The 13,867-nt window shown below is 30.0% G+C and overlaps 2 protein-coding genes across 2 annotated transcripts; both read left to right on the forward strand.

Moving 5' to 3' along the window:
* The first annotated feature begins 3,238 nt into the window (after positions 1–3,238).
* LOC145009506 (uncharacterized) lies at positions 3,239–4,859 on the forward strand. The gene is made up of 8 exons (XM_078968192.1): positions 3,239–3,280; positions 3,353–3,381; positions 3,538–3,673; positions 3,755–3,951; positions 4,042–4,162; positions 4,236–4,415; positions 4,501–4,569; positions 4,650–4,859. Exons 1-8 carry the CDS (start codon positions 3,239–3,241, stop codon positions 4,857–4,859), a joined length of 984 nt encoding a protein of 327 aa, XP_078824318.1.
* A 4,713-nt stretch (positions 4,860–9,572) lies between these two features.
* Positions 9,573–13,578, forward strand: LOC145009507 (uncharacterized). The gene is made up of 7 exons (XM_078968193.1): positions 9,573–9,597; positions 9,830–9,991; positions 10,081–10,326; positions 10,435–10,870; positions 11,010–11,938; positions 12,055–13,272; positions 13,400–13,578. Exons 1-7 carry the CDS (start codon positions 9,573–9,575, stop codon positions 13,576–13,578), a joined length of 3,195 nt encoding a protein of 1,064 aa, XP_078824319.1.
* The last annotated feature ends 289 nt before the right edge of the window (positions 13,579–13,867 follow it).

The raw sequence follows: 13,867 nt of genomic DNA on the forward strand, positions 1-13,867 counted from the left end.
GACTAAAAATAAGAGAGAAAGTTGACAAAAAAAACATGAAAATTTACTATTAATAAGGGAACAAAGTTTATATATATATATATATATATATATATATATATATATATATATATATAGTCATATTCAAAAGATAATTGTAAAAACCGAGAACACATCATTAAAATGACTATTTCTTTATACATACCAATATAAGATAGTTTGATTTTATCTGATATTTTTTGACAACTTTGTCTTATTTTAAGGATTTGTATCCAATAATGGGCACGTATTATATAGAAACCAATCAATTCAAATTTATTCACCTTTTTATTGTATATTGCTAATATTTATGTTTTGAAAACTATGTTTTATTTCTAAAAGCACTAAATTGTCATAATAAGAACAAACTACAAAATATAATTATATTGAACACTGAACATCATTAATCTATTTAAACTTCCAATAAACCACGACATTTTATATAAACAGAAAATGAATCATTTAAACAGTATTCAAAAAAAAAAATGTTCACCATTGGAATCAACTTCAACCAAAGAACTGTCGTCGGCAACAACTAACCGACGGTAACTAAATAACGTCGGAGATAAAACAAGAGAAAGAGAGATCGTAAGAAAAGATCACCGAAACCACCATTTACCATCGTGAACCACCTAGACCAGATTGAGAAAAGCGAGACAATCATCATTTACGCCGGAGAAAAAACAATAAATCGCCGGAAAAAAAAGAACGAGAGAAATAACACCGTGAGAAAGTCCGCCATCGAAGCATTAGACCAGCGGCTAGTGGCTATGAACGTTGCACTGCTGAAATATTTTTGCTAGGGTTTGAACAAAGTAAGCCTTTTATATTTTATCATTTTATATTAACAGCCCCCAAAATTTGAAGATATTTCATTTTAGACATCTTAAATTTAAACATTTTATACGCTATGCATTCCTTTATTTACTTCCATAAAGTATAGATAAAAGGAATTTCTAAATCCTAATTCTAATAAATAAGTAGAACTCTACGACGTGTCAATCTATAAGACCTCCAAAATAGAGTTTTCCCGCTCATTTTATTCATCTATATTTACGTAAATGCCATACAATCCAAAATCAATAATTCCGGAAAAATCTGCAAACAAATATGTTAATCAATCTTCAGATTCGAAAAACACGCATTAATTTTGAAAGTTTGTTTATTTTGATTGCAAATTAAATCCCTAAAAATCTGCAATATTTATCTTTTTCAAACGTAATCTTCTTAATTCTTATTCTTATTTATTCAAACGTAAATAGCATTCATACGGTTATTTTCTTTTTACCATTCTGCTCCAGACGAATTCTGCTCCATAGTAATATTTGCAAACGTATTCTTCTTCATTCTTCTTGATTCTGCAACGCTTCAAAAATTATAATATCAGGTTAGTGTATTAAAATATCAGCATTACTAATATTTCTAACCTCTTAATTGTCTGATTTACCAGTTTCTATCATTTTTCATTTTATTAGTGATGTTCTTCTTCTTCCTTTTGCTAATTCTTCTTAATCATGTTCTTCTTCTACCTTTTCAGTTTAAAAGACGTAAATGTTAATGAAAATGATTACAAAATACGAAATTAGTAATAAAAATGAGAACTTTATTTTCTTTAAAAAAAACTGTTCTTCAAAGCTTTAACTATTACAATATGTTTTTTTTTGTTTTGCTGTTTCATTTACTTTGATTTGCTGTTAATTTAAAAGGTTGCTAATTTTCGCCCCAATTCCAAAATCAAATAACAGATCCTTCGTATGATTCATTTAATAACCAAGGCTTCTTTTACTTCAAAATGACCATATTGCCCCTAACTTGATAAGTATTTCATATATCGCAATTAACAATTAAGACAAATCAATCAATCAATCAATTTGTATAATAAAAATGCGAAATTCTTAGCTTTCTTCCCCAATTCGCATTCTACTGTAAAATTCACATTCTTCATTCACCCTCTTTCTTCGCATGTTCCAGTCATTTTTTTTTTTAGTTCATTCGCATTTGAGTTGTTTGTCTCACCAAATACGAAATGAATATTAACCATAATCACCTTCGCATCTTTAACCCCAATCCATACAACCTCATATGCGAAACCCAATTTTGATTTGTATTACCAAATGCGAACATTTTTGCTTTTACACGTGAACTGCATTTGACTCCAATATGCGAACATCTTTAACCCCAATCCATACAACCTCAAAGCTTTAACTATTACAATATGTTTTTTTTGTTTTGCTGTTTCATTTACTTTGATTTGCTGTTAATTTAAAAGGTTGCTAATTTTCCTTACAATTCTATAATGATTAAATTTATTGCAGAAAATGGAAATAGGAAATAAGGTTTACCTAAATAACATTGACCAGATAGATGAAAAATCGCATATCAAGGTTCGGGTGCTTAAAATTTGGAACTTTGTCAGAAATAATAAAGTTTGTTCCATTGAAATGATCATCATGGATGAGGAGGTTTGTTGTATTTGATATATTTTTTATTCATCATTCAATATTAGACATGTTTCATGAACATAATAATTTTTAATCTTTTTTAAACAGGGTACACAATACCAAGCTCGTGTCTTCAATCAGAATTTCTCCAGATTTCGTCATCTTTTAAAGGAAGATGAAAGTTATATAGTTATAAAACCCAATATGGCTGCTGTTACTAATGGTTTTAGTTATACAGGTCATAAACAGACCTTAACTTTGGATTGGAAAAGCATCCTAAAAAAATGTGATGATTTCTCGGGTCCGGTCAATGGATTTATGTTTGTTGACTTTAATTCTATCATAGAACAAACATGCCCAAAAGACATATTCTTTGGTTAGTCATAAAATATTAATAAAATCATTTTTTATCATTTGTTTTTTTGGTTATACATTTTATTATTTAAATACTATGAATTTAATCCTAAACTTTTATTTTTTTGTGGTATCTGTTGTGTAGATGTTATTGGACATATCGTGTCATTTAGGCCTCTTGAAACTTCAAATCCAGTACCATCCAAGCATTATACAAAAGTCACTCTTAGCAACCTACAGTGAGATTATATTGTATTATTTATTTATTATTTATTATCTTTAATTAATCACAAATTAATATTAATATACTATTTTATGGTTTATTTAGTTCTGTACATCTGAAGGTTACTATTTTTGGAAGTCAAGCATATCAAATTTCAGAATACCTAAAAAATAACCCGACTGTTAATTTTGTTGTTATCGTGATGCAGTTTTTGAAGCTAAACATTTGGAATGGTTTGTATTCAGTCTTTATATATAGATGTTTATAATTACTCTTTTTATATAAATTTTAATAATTGGATATACATTTTTTACAGGTCTTGGTGAAGCTAAAAGTCATTTTGAAGTAACGAAATTGTTCATAAATTCTGACATTTATGAAATAAATGAGTTTAAAAATAAGTTAGTTTCCAATTTTTTTTTATTTTTTTATAATGTATTTTAACTTAAAAAAAAAAAAACACAAAACCTAATATTCATGAATCTAAATTAAACATTACAGGTTGAAATGTCATGACAATTTCGGTATAACTGAAAAAAGCATAACTACACTTCAAAGCTACTCTTCTTCATATACAGATGACTTTAAGGGCAATTTTCCATTAAAAACAATCTGTGAGATCACCGAACCAATTAAGGTATATTGCATTATTTTATATGTTTTACATTTTATTTTTGCATAATTTATTTTAATAATTTTTACATTTTATATGATACAGGAAATGAAGTTTTTATTAGTTGCTTCCATTGTTAATATAAGGCAGAATCTACCATGGTATTATGAAGCATGCAAAAAATGTGGAAAAAAAGTTATCCCTATTCCCAAAACCAATCATTCGTATACCAACCCTGAAGGAATTTCCGAAACTATGGTTGTCGAGTGTACAAATGCACAATGCAAAAAATCTGAATTTCAGTCAGTTATAAAGTATAGACATATTTATTTCTATTAATTTTGTCAATCTTAAAACAACACTAACAATGACATAATTATTTTTTGTTTTAGGTATACAATTCCAATTAACGTACAAGATTGTACTGGAACCATTGGATTGACTCTTTTTGATAGGGAAGCAAGGAGGTTGTTAAATATAAGTGCCTACGAGTTGAAAAAGATACATGATGCGGTATATTATTCATACCTTTAAAATCAGAAAACATTTACTTAATTTTTTTAATTTATTAAAATATATCTTATAGGCCGGAGACAGTGATGCCCTATTTCCAATGCAACTTAATGTGTTGAAAAACCGCAAGTTTGGTTTTGTTGTAGATATTACAGAATACAATGTCAACAACTATAATAACATCTACACAGTTCTCAGAGTTACAGAAGATATGTCCATTGTTTGTGAATTGGAAAGTAAAATAGAACTTATGGTATGTAATTTTTTATTGTTGAAAATTTACAATTCTTTAATGTTAAAGTACATAACGATTAACATATTTCCATTTTATTTTTTAGAGTAATCAATCTGTCGCCTTAAATCAAGTTGCTTTGGAATCCGATGATGTTGTACAGCCTGTTCAAAAGGTTTTTCATTTTATTTTATAAACTTTTAATTATATTAGTTATTTTTTTTAGGAATCAAACATTTTTTTTTTTAAAATTAGGATGTGATCTCACAAACAGACGAAAGTTTTACACCCTCAACAGTTGATAAGTCAACCGCAACAAGTCCTTGCAAAATATCAGGTGATTTGAAGCGCAACCTCCAAGAAATTTATGATGTTGATTCTGGATATGATTTAAGTTCAACTAAGGCTAAAAGAAAGTCAACTGCAGAGGAAACTCCACTCTTGATTCCAAAAATTGAAAAGTGAGTGTCTATCGGTTATAAGACACATTTAATATATTTTGATCATTTGTTTTGGTTATAAAGATATTTTAATTGCTTGGTATGATTTTTATTTTGGGGTATTTAGGATGTCAAATATTATTGGTTTTGAATATTTTTGGATACTTTTATTGTTTTAAATTGGACAAGTTAGTTGATTTTGGTTATAACTCAAATAAAATATATTGCCCCTAACTTGATAAGTATTTCATATATCGCAATTAACAATTAAGACAAATCAATCAATCAATCAATTTGTATAATAAAAATGCGAAATTCTTAGCTTTCTTCCCCAATTCGCATTTTACTGTAAAATTCACATTCTTCATTCACCCTCTTTCTTCGCATGTTCCAGTAATTTTTTTTTTAGTTCATTTGCATTTGAGTTGTTTGTCTCACCAAATGCGAAATTAATATTAACCATAATCACCTTCGTATCTTTAACCCCAATCCATACAACCTCATATGCGAAACCTAATTTTGATTTGTATTACCAAATGCGAACATTTTTGCTTTTACACGTAAACTGCATTTGACTCCAATATTGAACAAATCACATTTCACAGTCCTTCTTGACTTCGCATTTTTCTTCACGAATCGTCCCTCAATCAATAACCCAATTAACCCAATTGCTAATCGAAAATCAAAACTTATCTGTTTTCATATGCGAACCCAACTGATTGGCTTTTCAAAATCAAATTCGCAACTCCAAATCGTTCGATTATTCGCCCCAATTCCAAAATCAAATAACAGATCCTTCGTATGATTCATTTAATAACCAAGGCTTCTTTTACTTCAAAATGACCATATTGCCCCTAACTTGATAAGTATTTCATATATCGCAATTAACAATTAAGACAAATCAATCAATCAATCAATTTGTATAATAAAAATGCGAAATTCTTAGCTTTCTTCCCCAATTCGCATTCTACTGTAAAATTCACATTCTTCATTCACCCTCTTTCTTCGCATGTTCCAGTCATTTTTTTTTTTAGTTCATTCGCATTTGAGTTGTTTGTCTCACCAAATACGAAATGAATATTAACCATAATCACCTTCGTATCTTTAACCCCAATCCATACAACCTCATATGCGAAACCCAATTTTGATTTGTATTACCAAATGCGAACATTTTTGCTTTTACACGTAAACTGCATTTGACTCCAATATTGAACAAATCACATTTCACAGTCCTTCTTGACTTCGCATTTTTCTTCACGAATCGTCCCTCAATCAATAACCCAATTAACTCAATTGCTAATCGAAAATCAAAACTTATCTGTTTTCATATGCGAACCCACCTGATTGGCTTTTCAAAATCAAATTCGCAACTCCAAATCGTTCAATTATTCGCCCCAATTCCAAAATCAAATAACAGATCCTTCGTATGATTCATTTAATAACCAAGGCTTCTTTTACTTCAAAATGACCATATTGCCCCTAACTTGATAAGTATTTCATATATCGCAATTAACAATTAAGACAAATCAATCAATCAATCAATTTGTATAATAAAAATGCGAAATTCTTAGCTTTCTTCCCCAATTCGCATTCTACTGTAAAATTCACATTCTTCATTCACCCTCTTTCTTCGCATGTTCCAGTCATTTTTTTTTAGTTCATTCGCATTTGAGTTGTTTGTCTCACCAAATACGAAATGAATATTAACTATAATCACCTTCGTATCTTTAACCCCAATCCATACAACCTCATATGCGAAACCCAATTTTGATTTGTATTATCAAATGTGAACATTTTTGCTTTTACACGTGAATTGCATTTGACTCCAATATTGAACAAATCACATTTCACAGTCCTTCTTGACTTCGCATTTTTCTACACGAATCATCCCTCAATCAATAACCCAATTAATCCAATTGCTAATCGAAAATCAAAACTTATATGTTTTCATATGCGAACCCAACTGATTGGCTTTTCAAAATCAAATTCGCAACTCCAAATCGTTCGATTATTCGCCCCAATTCCAAAATCAAATAACAGATCCTTTGTATGATTCATTTAATAACCAAGGCTTCTTTTACTTCAAAATGACCATATTGCCCTTAACTTGATAAGTATTTCATATATCGCAATTAACAATTAAGACAAATCAATCAATCAATCAATTTGTATAATAAAAATGCGAAATTCTTAGCTTTCTTCCCCAATTCGCATTCTACTGTAAAATTCACATTCTTCATTCACCCTCTTTCTTCGCATGTTCCAGTCATTTTTTTTTTAGTTCATTCGCATTTGAGTTGTTTGTCTCACCAAATACGAAATGAATATTAACCATAATCACCTTCGTATCTTTAACCCCAATCCATACAACCTCATATGCGAAACCCAATTTTGATTTGTATTACCAAATGCGAACATTTTTGCTTTTACACGTGAACTGCATTTGACTCCAATATTGAACAAATCACATTTCACAGTCCTTCTTGACTTCGCATTTTTCTTCACGAATCGTCCCTCAATCAATAACCCAATTAACCCAATTGCTAATCGAAAATCAAAACTTATCTGTTTTCATATGCGAACCCAACTGATTGGCTTTTCAAAATCAAATTCGCAACTCCAAATCGTTCGATTATTCGCCCCAATTCCAAAATCAAATAACAGATCCTTCGTATGATTCATTTAATAACCAAGGCTTCTTTTACTTCAAAATGACCATATTGCCCCTAACTTGATAAGTATTTCATATATCGCAATTAACAATTAAGACAAATCAATCAATCAATCAATTTGTATAATAAAAATGCGAAATTCTTAGCTTTCTTCCCCAATTCGCATTCTACTGTAAAATTCACATTCTTCATTCACCCTCTTTCTTCGCATGTTCCAGTCATTTTTTTTTAGTTCATTCGCATTTGAGTTGTTTGTCTCACCAAATACGAAATGAATATTAACCATAATCACCTTCGTATCTTTAACCCCAATCCATACAACCTCATATGCGAAACCCAATTTTGATTTGTATTACCAAATGCGAACATTTTTGCTTTTACACGTGAACTGCATTTGACTCCAATATTGAACAAATCACATTTCACAGTCCTTCTTGACTTCGCATTTTTCTTCACGAATCGTCCCTCAATCAATAACCCAATTAACCCAATTGCTAATCGAAAATCAAAACTTATCTGTTTTCATATGCGAACCCAACTGATTGGCTTTTCAAAATCAAATTCGCAACTCCAAATCGTTCGATTATTCGCCCCAATTCCAAAATCAAATAACAGATCCTTCGTATGATTCATTTAATAACCAAGGCTTCTTTTACTTCAAAATGACCATATTGCCCCTAACTTGATAAGTATTTCATATATCGCAATTAACAATTAAGACAAATCAATCAATCAATCAATTTGTATAATAAAAATGCGAAATTCTTAGCTTTCTTCCCCAATTCGCATTCTACTGTAAAATTCACATTCTTCATTCACCCTTTTTCTTCGCATGTTCCAGTCATTTTTTTTTTAGTTCATTCGTATTTGAGTTGTTTGTCTCACCAAATACGAAATGAATATTAACCATAATCACCTTCGCATCTTTAACCCCAATCCATACAACCTCATATGCGAAACCCAATTTTGACTTGTATTACCAAATGCGAACATTTTTGCTTTTACACGTGAACTGCATTTGACTCCAATAATGAATATTAACCATAATCACCTTCGCATCTTTATGTTGATTATTTTAAACATGGAACATTTATGTCTATTATTTAGAATAACTATTATTTTTGTCACGATAAATATGTTATTTTTAATAAATAATCAATAACCAATTGTAAAAAAAATTTATATCTTTGATTCTCTAAAATTAATTCATACATTTTTGTAATGGTTGCAACATATTTACTTATCTTCTGTAAATAACCTATATTCAACCAACTATTTCCTAATATTCTATACTCCTTTTTTAGATGAAATTTGAATATTAAACTAATTTTTAGTTATAATCTTTTAAATTCCAAAAAATCAGGAAGAAAATTATATCTAATAAAGATCCAACAACAATAAAATCATATAATCGTAATCTTTTTCCAATATTCAAGCATATAACTTTAACTCAAAACGTGAAATCCAAAATTTTGAAACACCTCATTCGTCTTCTTAATGTTCAATTGTTTCTGCGATTTTTTTTCATTAAGCTTACATCAAACTGCTTCGTTAAAGTTGTAATCCTCATTCCAGTTCTACCTGCAAGATTTCCATATCCATATGTCATGTTAGTATTATCAGTTTAGATCACTTTGTTTTCTCTATGAATTTATGGTTGAAATTTACAACAATAATCAATATGCTGGAATAGATGTTTTTCTAATTGTAAAAATATAATCTTGAATAGATACATAAGATCGATAAGCAATTTATAATCATCACGATTATCGTGTATCACACAATTTTACCTTCATTGATTCCATGGAGATCTAGGGTTTTAACCCCTGATATCATCCGAACCCACGATTGGTTGAAATTGGGGAAACAGTAGATTTAAATCGAATAAACCCTAGGTTGGAAATGAGGATGATGAGTCATGATGCTAACATTTTAATAAACAAATTAATAAAGGTAACTTTTTAAATACATTTACTTTATTATCATTATTTATTTAATTCTAACTAACTTCAATTGTATTATATAAACATATTATGTACATAATTTCACATTTCATTTCCTAACCTATGTCTTCTTATGCAGAAAACAACAGTAACATGTACCACATGCAGGCCAAAGAGAAAAGAAGACAAAGAAAAATATATTTGGAAAATAAAAGATCGAAGAAAATAAAAACAATACCAAATGTTCCAAGTATATCATTACAACATCTCTTCAAAAAAACCATTAACTATAACCGTATTAGTATTTTATATTCCATCTTTTACTGTTATATAGTTGAATACATATATTTACAAGTTTTATAAGTTATTTGTATTTGCAGATCAATCAACCAACATTGTTCGTCAAACTCAAAATGTCAATTCATTTACAACACCTGCAAAGCATAACACAACCATACAATACTGTCCTTCCTTTACAGATGTTAGAACTCCATTTTCTAACATTACAAATGTTATAAATTCGTTATCTAACATTACGAATGGTAATTATTTATGGTTTTTAAAATATACTATTATCCATTATGTAAATATTTATTTATTTAGTTAACTATTTTATTTTTATTTTATTCAGATAACATTGGTTTCGATAAATATATCACTTCCAAGTTAGCAAAGAAAAGACAGTACCATGTACTTTCAAATGATATGACATCAAAAAATGCATCTACAGTAACAACTTCTTCATCATCAATCAAGTTAAATCCAGGATGTCATAAATTAAAAACGAAGACAAGACATTTATCCCCTATCCCATTGATTGATTTGACAGAAGATGTAGAAAATATACATCAAGTGAACAATGAAAATCGTATAGTTGGTATCTCAAATGGTAATGAAAAAATAAAATCCATTTTACATTTCAGATACTATGTTCTATATAATTATAAAATTCATTGATATTTTATTCAACGCTTTTATTTTACAGAATATTTGGATCATGGTGATCAAGATGTTGTATGTCAAACATGTCGTGCAAAGTTATGGAGAAATGAATCCATTAGAGGTAAAGAAAATGGGAACACGGATTATTCATTATGTTGTGGTTACGGCAAAGTTCAACTTCCAGACTTAAAGAATGCACCCCCTACTTATGAAAGAATGTTTCGAAATATGGATTCAAAAAGCAAACACTTCATGAAAAACATTCGACGTTACAATTCAATGTTTTCTTTTACGTCGATGGGTGGTAAAATTGACTCTTCAATCAATAGAGGAAACGCTCCTTACATTTTCAGATTGGGTGGTCAAAATTATCATAGTATTGGAAGTCTTTTGCCAGCAAAAGGATCGGAACCAAAATTCTCTCAGTTATACATTTATGACACTGACCACGAAATTACAAATAGACAAAGATGTTTTCGGTATTTTCTCAAACTTCTTATTCATAATCTATTATTATTATTATTATTATTATTATTATTATTATTATTATATATATATATATATATATATATATTATGTATATATTACTAATATTATGTATAAATTTATTTATTTTAGTGGTGACAAAGATCAATCAACATCAACTGATAGTGATATTGTTAAAGATATTAAGGTGATGTTGGATTCAAATAATGTCTTGGTTAGATCTTATAGAATGGTAAGAGATACTTTTCAAAAAAATCCAGAAGTTGATATGAAATTACGACTTATCGGGAGAAGGGAGCAAGATGGAAGAACATATAACCTACCGACTGCTTCTGAGGTTGCTGCTTTAATAATTGGTGACATTTCGGATTCAATCGAAAAGAGGGATATCGTCGTTCAAACAAAAAATGGTTGTCTACAACGTATCAGTGAATTGCATCCTTCGTACCTTCCTCTCCAATATCCATTGCTATTTCCATATGGGGATGATGGTTATAGTGTTGAGATTCTTCATAGAGGTGTGTCATTTACGACCAACAGCAAGCGTGCGAAATGTACAATGAGAGAATATTTCGCATATAGGATTCAAGACAGAGATCATTCGTTCTCTCTCATACTTAATTCAAGAAGGTTGTTTCAACAATTTCTGGTAGATGCCTATACTATGATGGAAACGGAGAGAATGTACTACATACGTAGGCAAAAACATGTTCTTAGATGTGATTCTTATGAAAATTTACGTAACCAGAAAGCTCAAGGAACGACTGATATCTCGAATGTCGACCAACGTGTCATATTACCTTCATCCTTTACCGGAGGTGCACGTTATATGCTGCAAAACTATTTGGATGCCATGTCACTATGTAAATGGTTTGGATATCCTGATTTCTTCATAACCTTTACGTGTAATCCCAAATGGCCTGAGATTAAAAGGTTTCTTAAGGATACTTCACTTCAACCAGAAGACAGACCTGATATACTATGTAGGTTGTTTAAGATCAAGCTTGATGCATTCATTAAAGACTTAAGGGAGAATCAAATTTTCGGCAAAGTTCAAGCATGTAATTTAAACTATATTTTTAATTTTTTTATAAAACATTGATCTTATTATTATATTTTAAATATGTTTTGATATCTAATCACATTCTCTTTTATTTTTTGTCAAATTCTTTTACAGATGTTTATACCATTGAATTTCAAAAAAGAGGTTTGCCGCATAGTCATATATGTCTATTCATGCATTCTGACAACAAGCTACCAACTGTTGAACTTATCGATCCAATAATTTCAGCAGAGATACCAGACAGAATTGAAGATCCTGAATTGTATTCACTTGTAAATGAGTTTATGATTCATGGTCCATGTGGAGCTGAAAATATGAATTGTCCATGCATGGTGGATAAAAAGTGCTCTAAAAACTTTCCAAAACAATTCATTAATCATTCGTCTGTTGATCAGAATGGTTTTCCGTTATATAGGCGAAGAAACGATGGTCATTTTGTAGAAAAATCAGGTGTAAGGTTGGATAATAGAAATGTTGTTCCATACAACAAATATCTATTGAAAAGATATCAGGCACATATTAATATTGAATGGTGCAATCAGGGATCTTCTATAAAGTATTTGTTTAAATACATAAATAAGGGTCCTGATAGAGCTACAGTTGCTGTTGTACCAACCAACAATGAATGTGAAAATAATGATGCGGTCGATGAAATAGCTGAATATTACGATTGTAGATATTTATCAGCATGTGAAGCATCATGGCGAATTTTTAGATATGATGTTCATTGCAGATATCCTTCTGTTGTTAGACTACCTTTTCATCTTCCTAATCAACAACAAATTGTATATGGCGAAGATGATGATATTGATGATGTTCTTGACAAACCTTATGTTGCCGCTTCAAAGTTCACAGCTTGGATGGAGTGTAATGCAATCGACAGTGAAGCACGAAAACTCACATATGTTGAATTCCCTACAAAGTTTGTTTGGATATTAAATGGTCGGTTTTGGAAGCGAAGGAAAGTAGGAAAAGCCATCGGTAGAATTCATTCAGTTTCACCTAAACTAGGTGAAGCATATTTCTTAAGGATTCTTTTAAATAAAGTAAAAGGACCAACATCATTTGATGAAATTCGCACGGTAAATGGAGAAACACATTCTTCTTTTAGAGATGCCTGTTATGCACTCGGGCTATTAGATGATGACAAGGAATACATTGATGCAATTAAAGAAGCAAGTCATTCTGGATTTGGTTTTTATCTATGCTTTTTATTTGCTACATTGTTGATGTGTAATAGTATGTTTAAACCAGAGATCGTTTGGGAAAATACATGGGAATATTTGGCAAATGGAATTCTATATAGCCAACGACGAAGATTTAAGTCAGCAGGTATTACATTTTTTCTTATTTTTTAAAATTAATTTATTTTTATTTTTCAACACCCATTAAATAATTAGTAATGAAATTATTAAATATCAACCACGTATTTTATTAATTATTTAATATTTTCGTGCAGAATTGTCTCTCGGAGTAGATGAACTTAAGAACTTAACTTTGTTCGAAATACAACAAATTTTACTTCGAAACAACTCTACTCTCAAAAACTTCAAAAACATGCCATACCCAGATGTTGAATCCGTTTCTTCTTCAAACAATCGACTTATCACCGAGGAACTAGTTACGATATTCCCGTGATAAAGAATGACTATGATCGTATGTTTCTTGCATTAACAAATGAGCAACGGAACATTTTCCTAAACATCAAGAGTGCTATTCAACAAAATAAAGGAGGTGTCTTCTTTGTTTACGGGTATGGTGGAACGGGTAAAACTTTTTTATGGAAAACAATATCTGCAGCAATTAGATCTGAAGGAAATATTATATTAAATGTTGCTTCAAGTGGTATTGCTTCCTTATTATTGCCCGGTGGTAGAACAGCACACTCTCGATTTATAATTCCATTTGAGCTTATAGAGGATTCTTT

Source organism: Lactuca saligna, chromosome 8, assembly GCF_052625555.1.
Source record: "Lactuca saligna cultivar CGN05327 chromosome 8, ASM5262555v1, whole genome shotgun sequence".
In the NCBI taxonomy this organism is placed as follows: domain Eukaryota; kingdom Viridiplantae; phylum Streptophyta; class Magnoliopsida; order Asterales; family Asteraceae; genus Lactuca; species Lactuca saligna.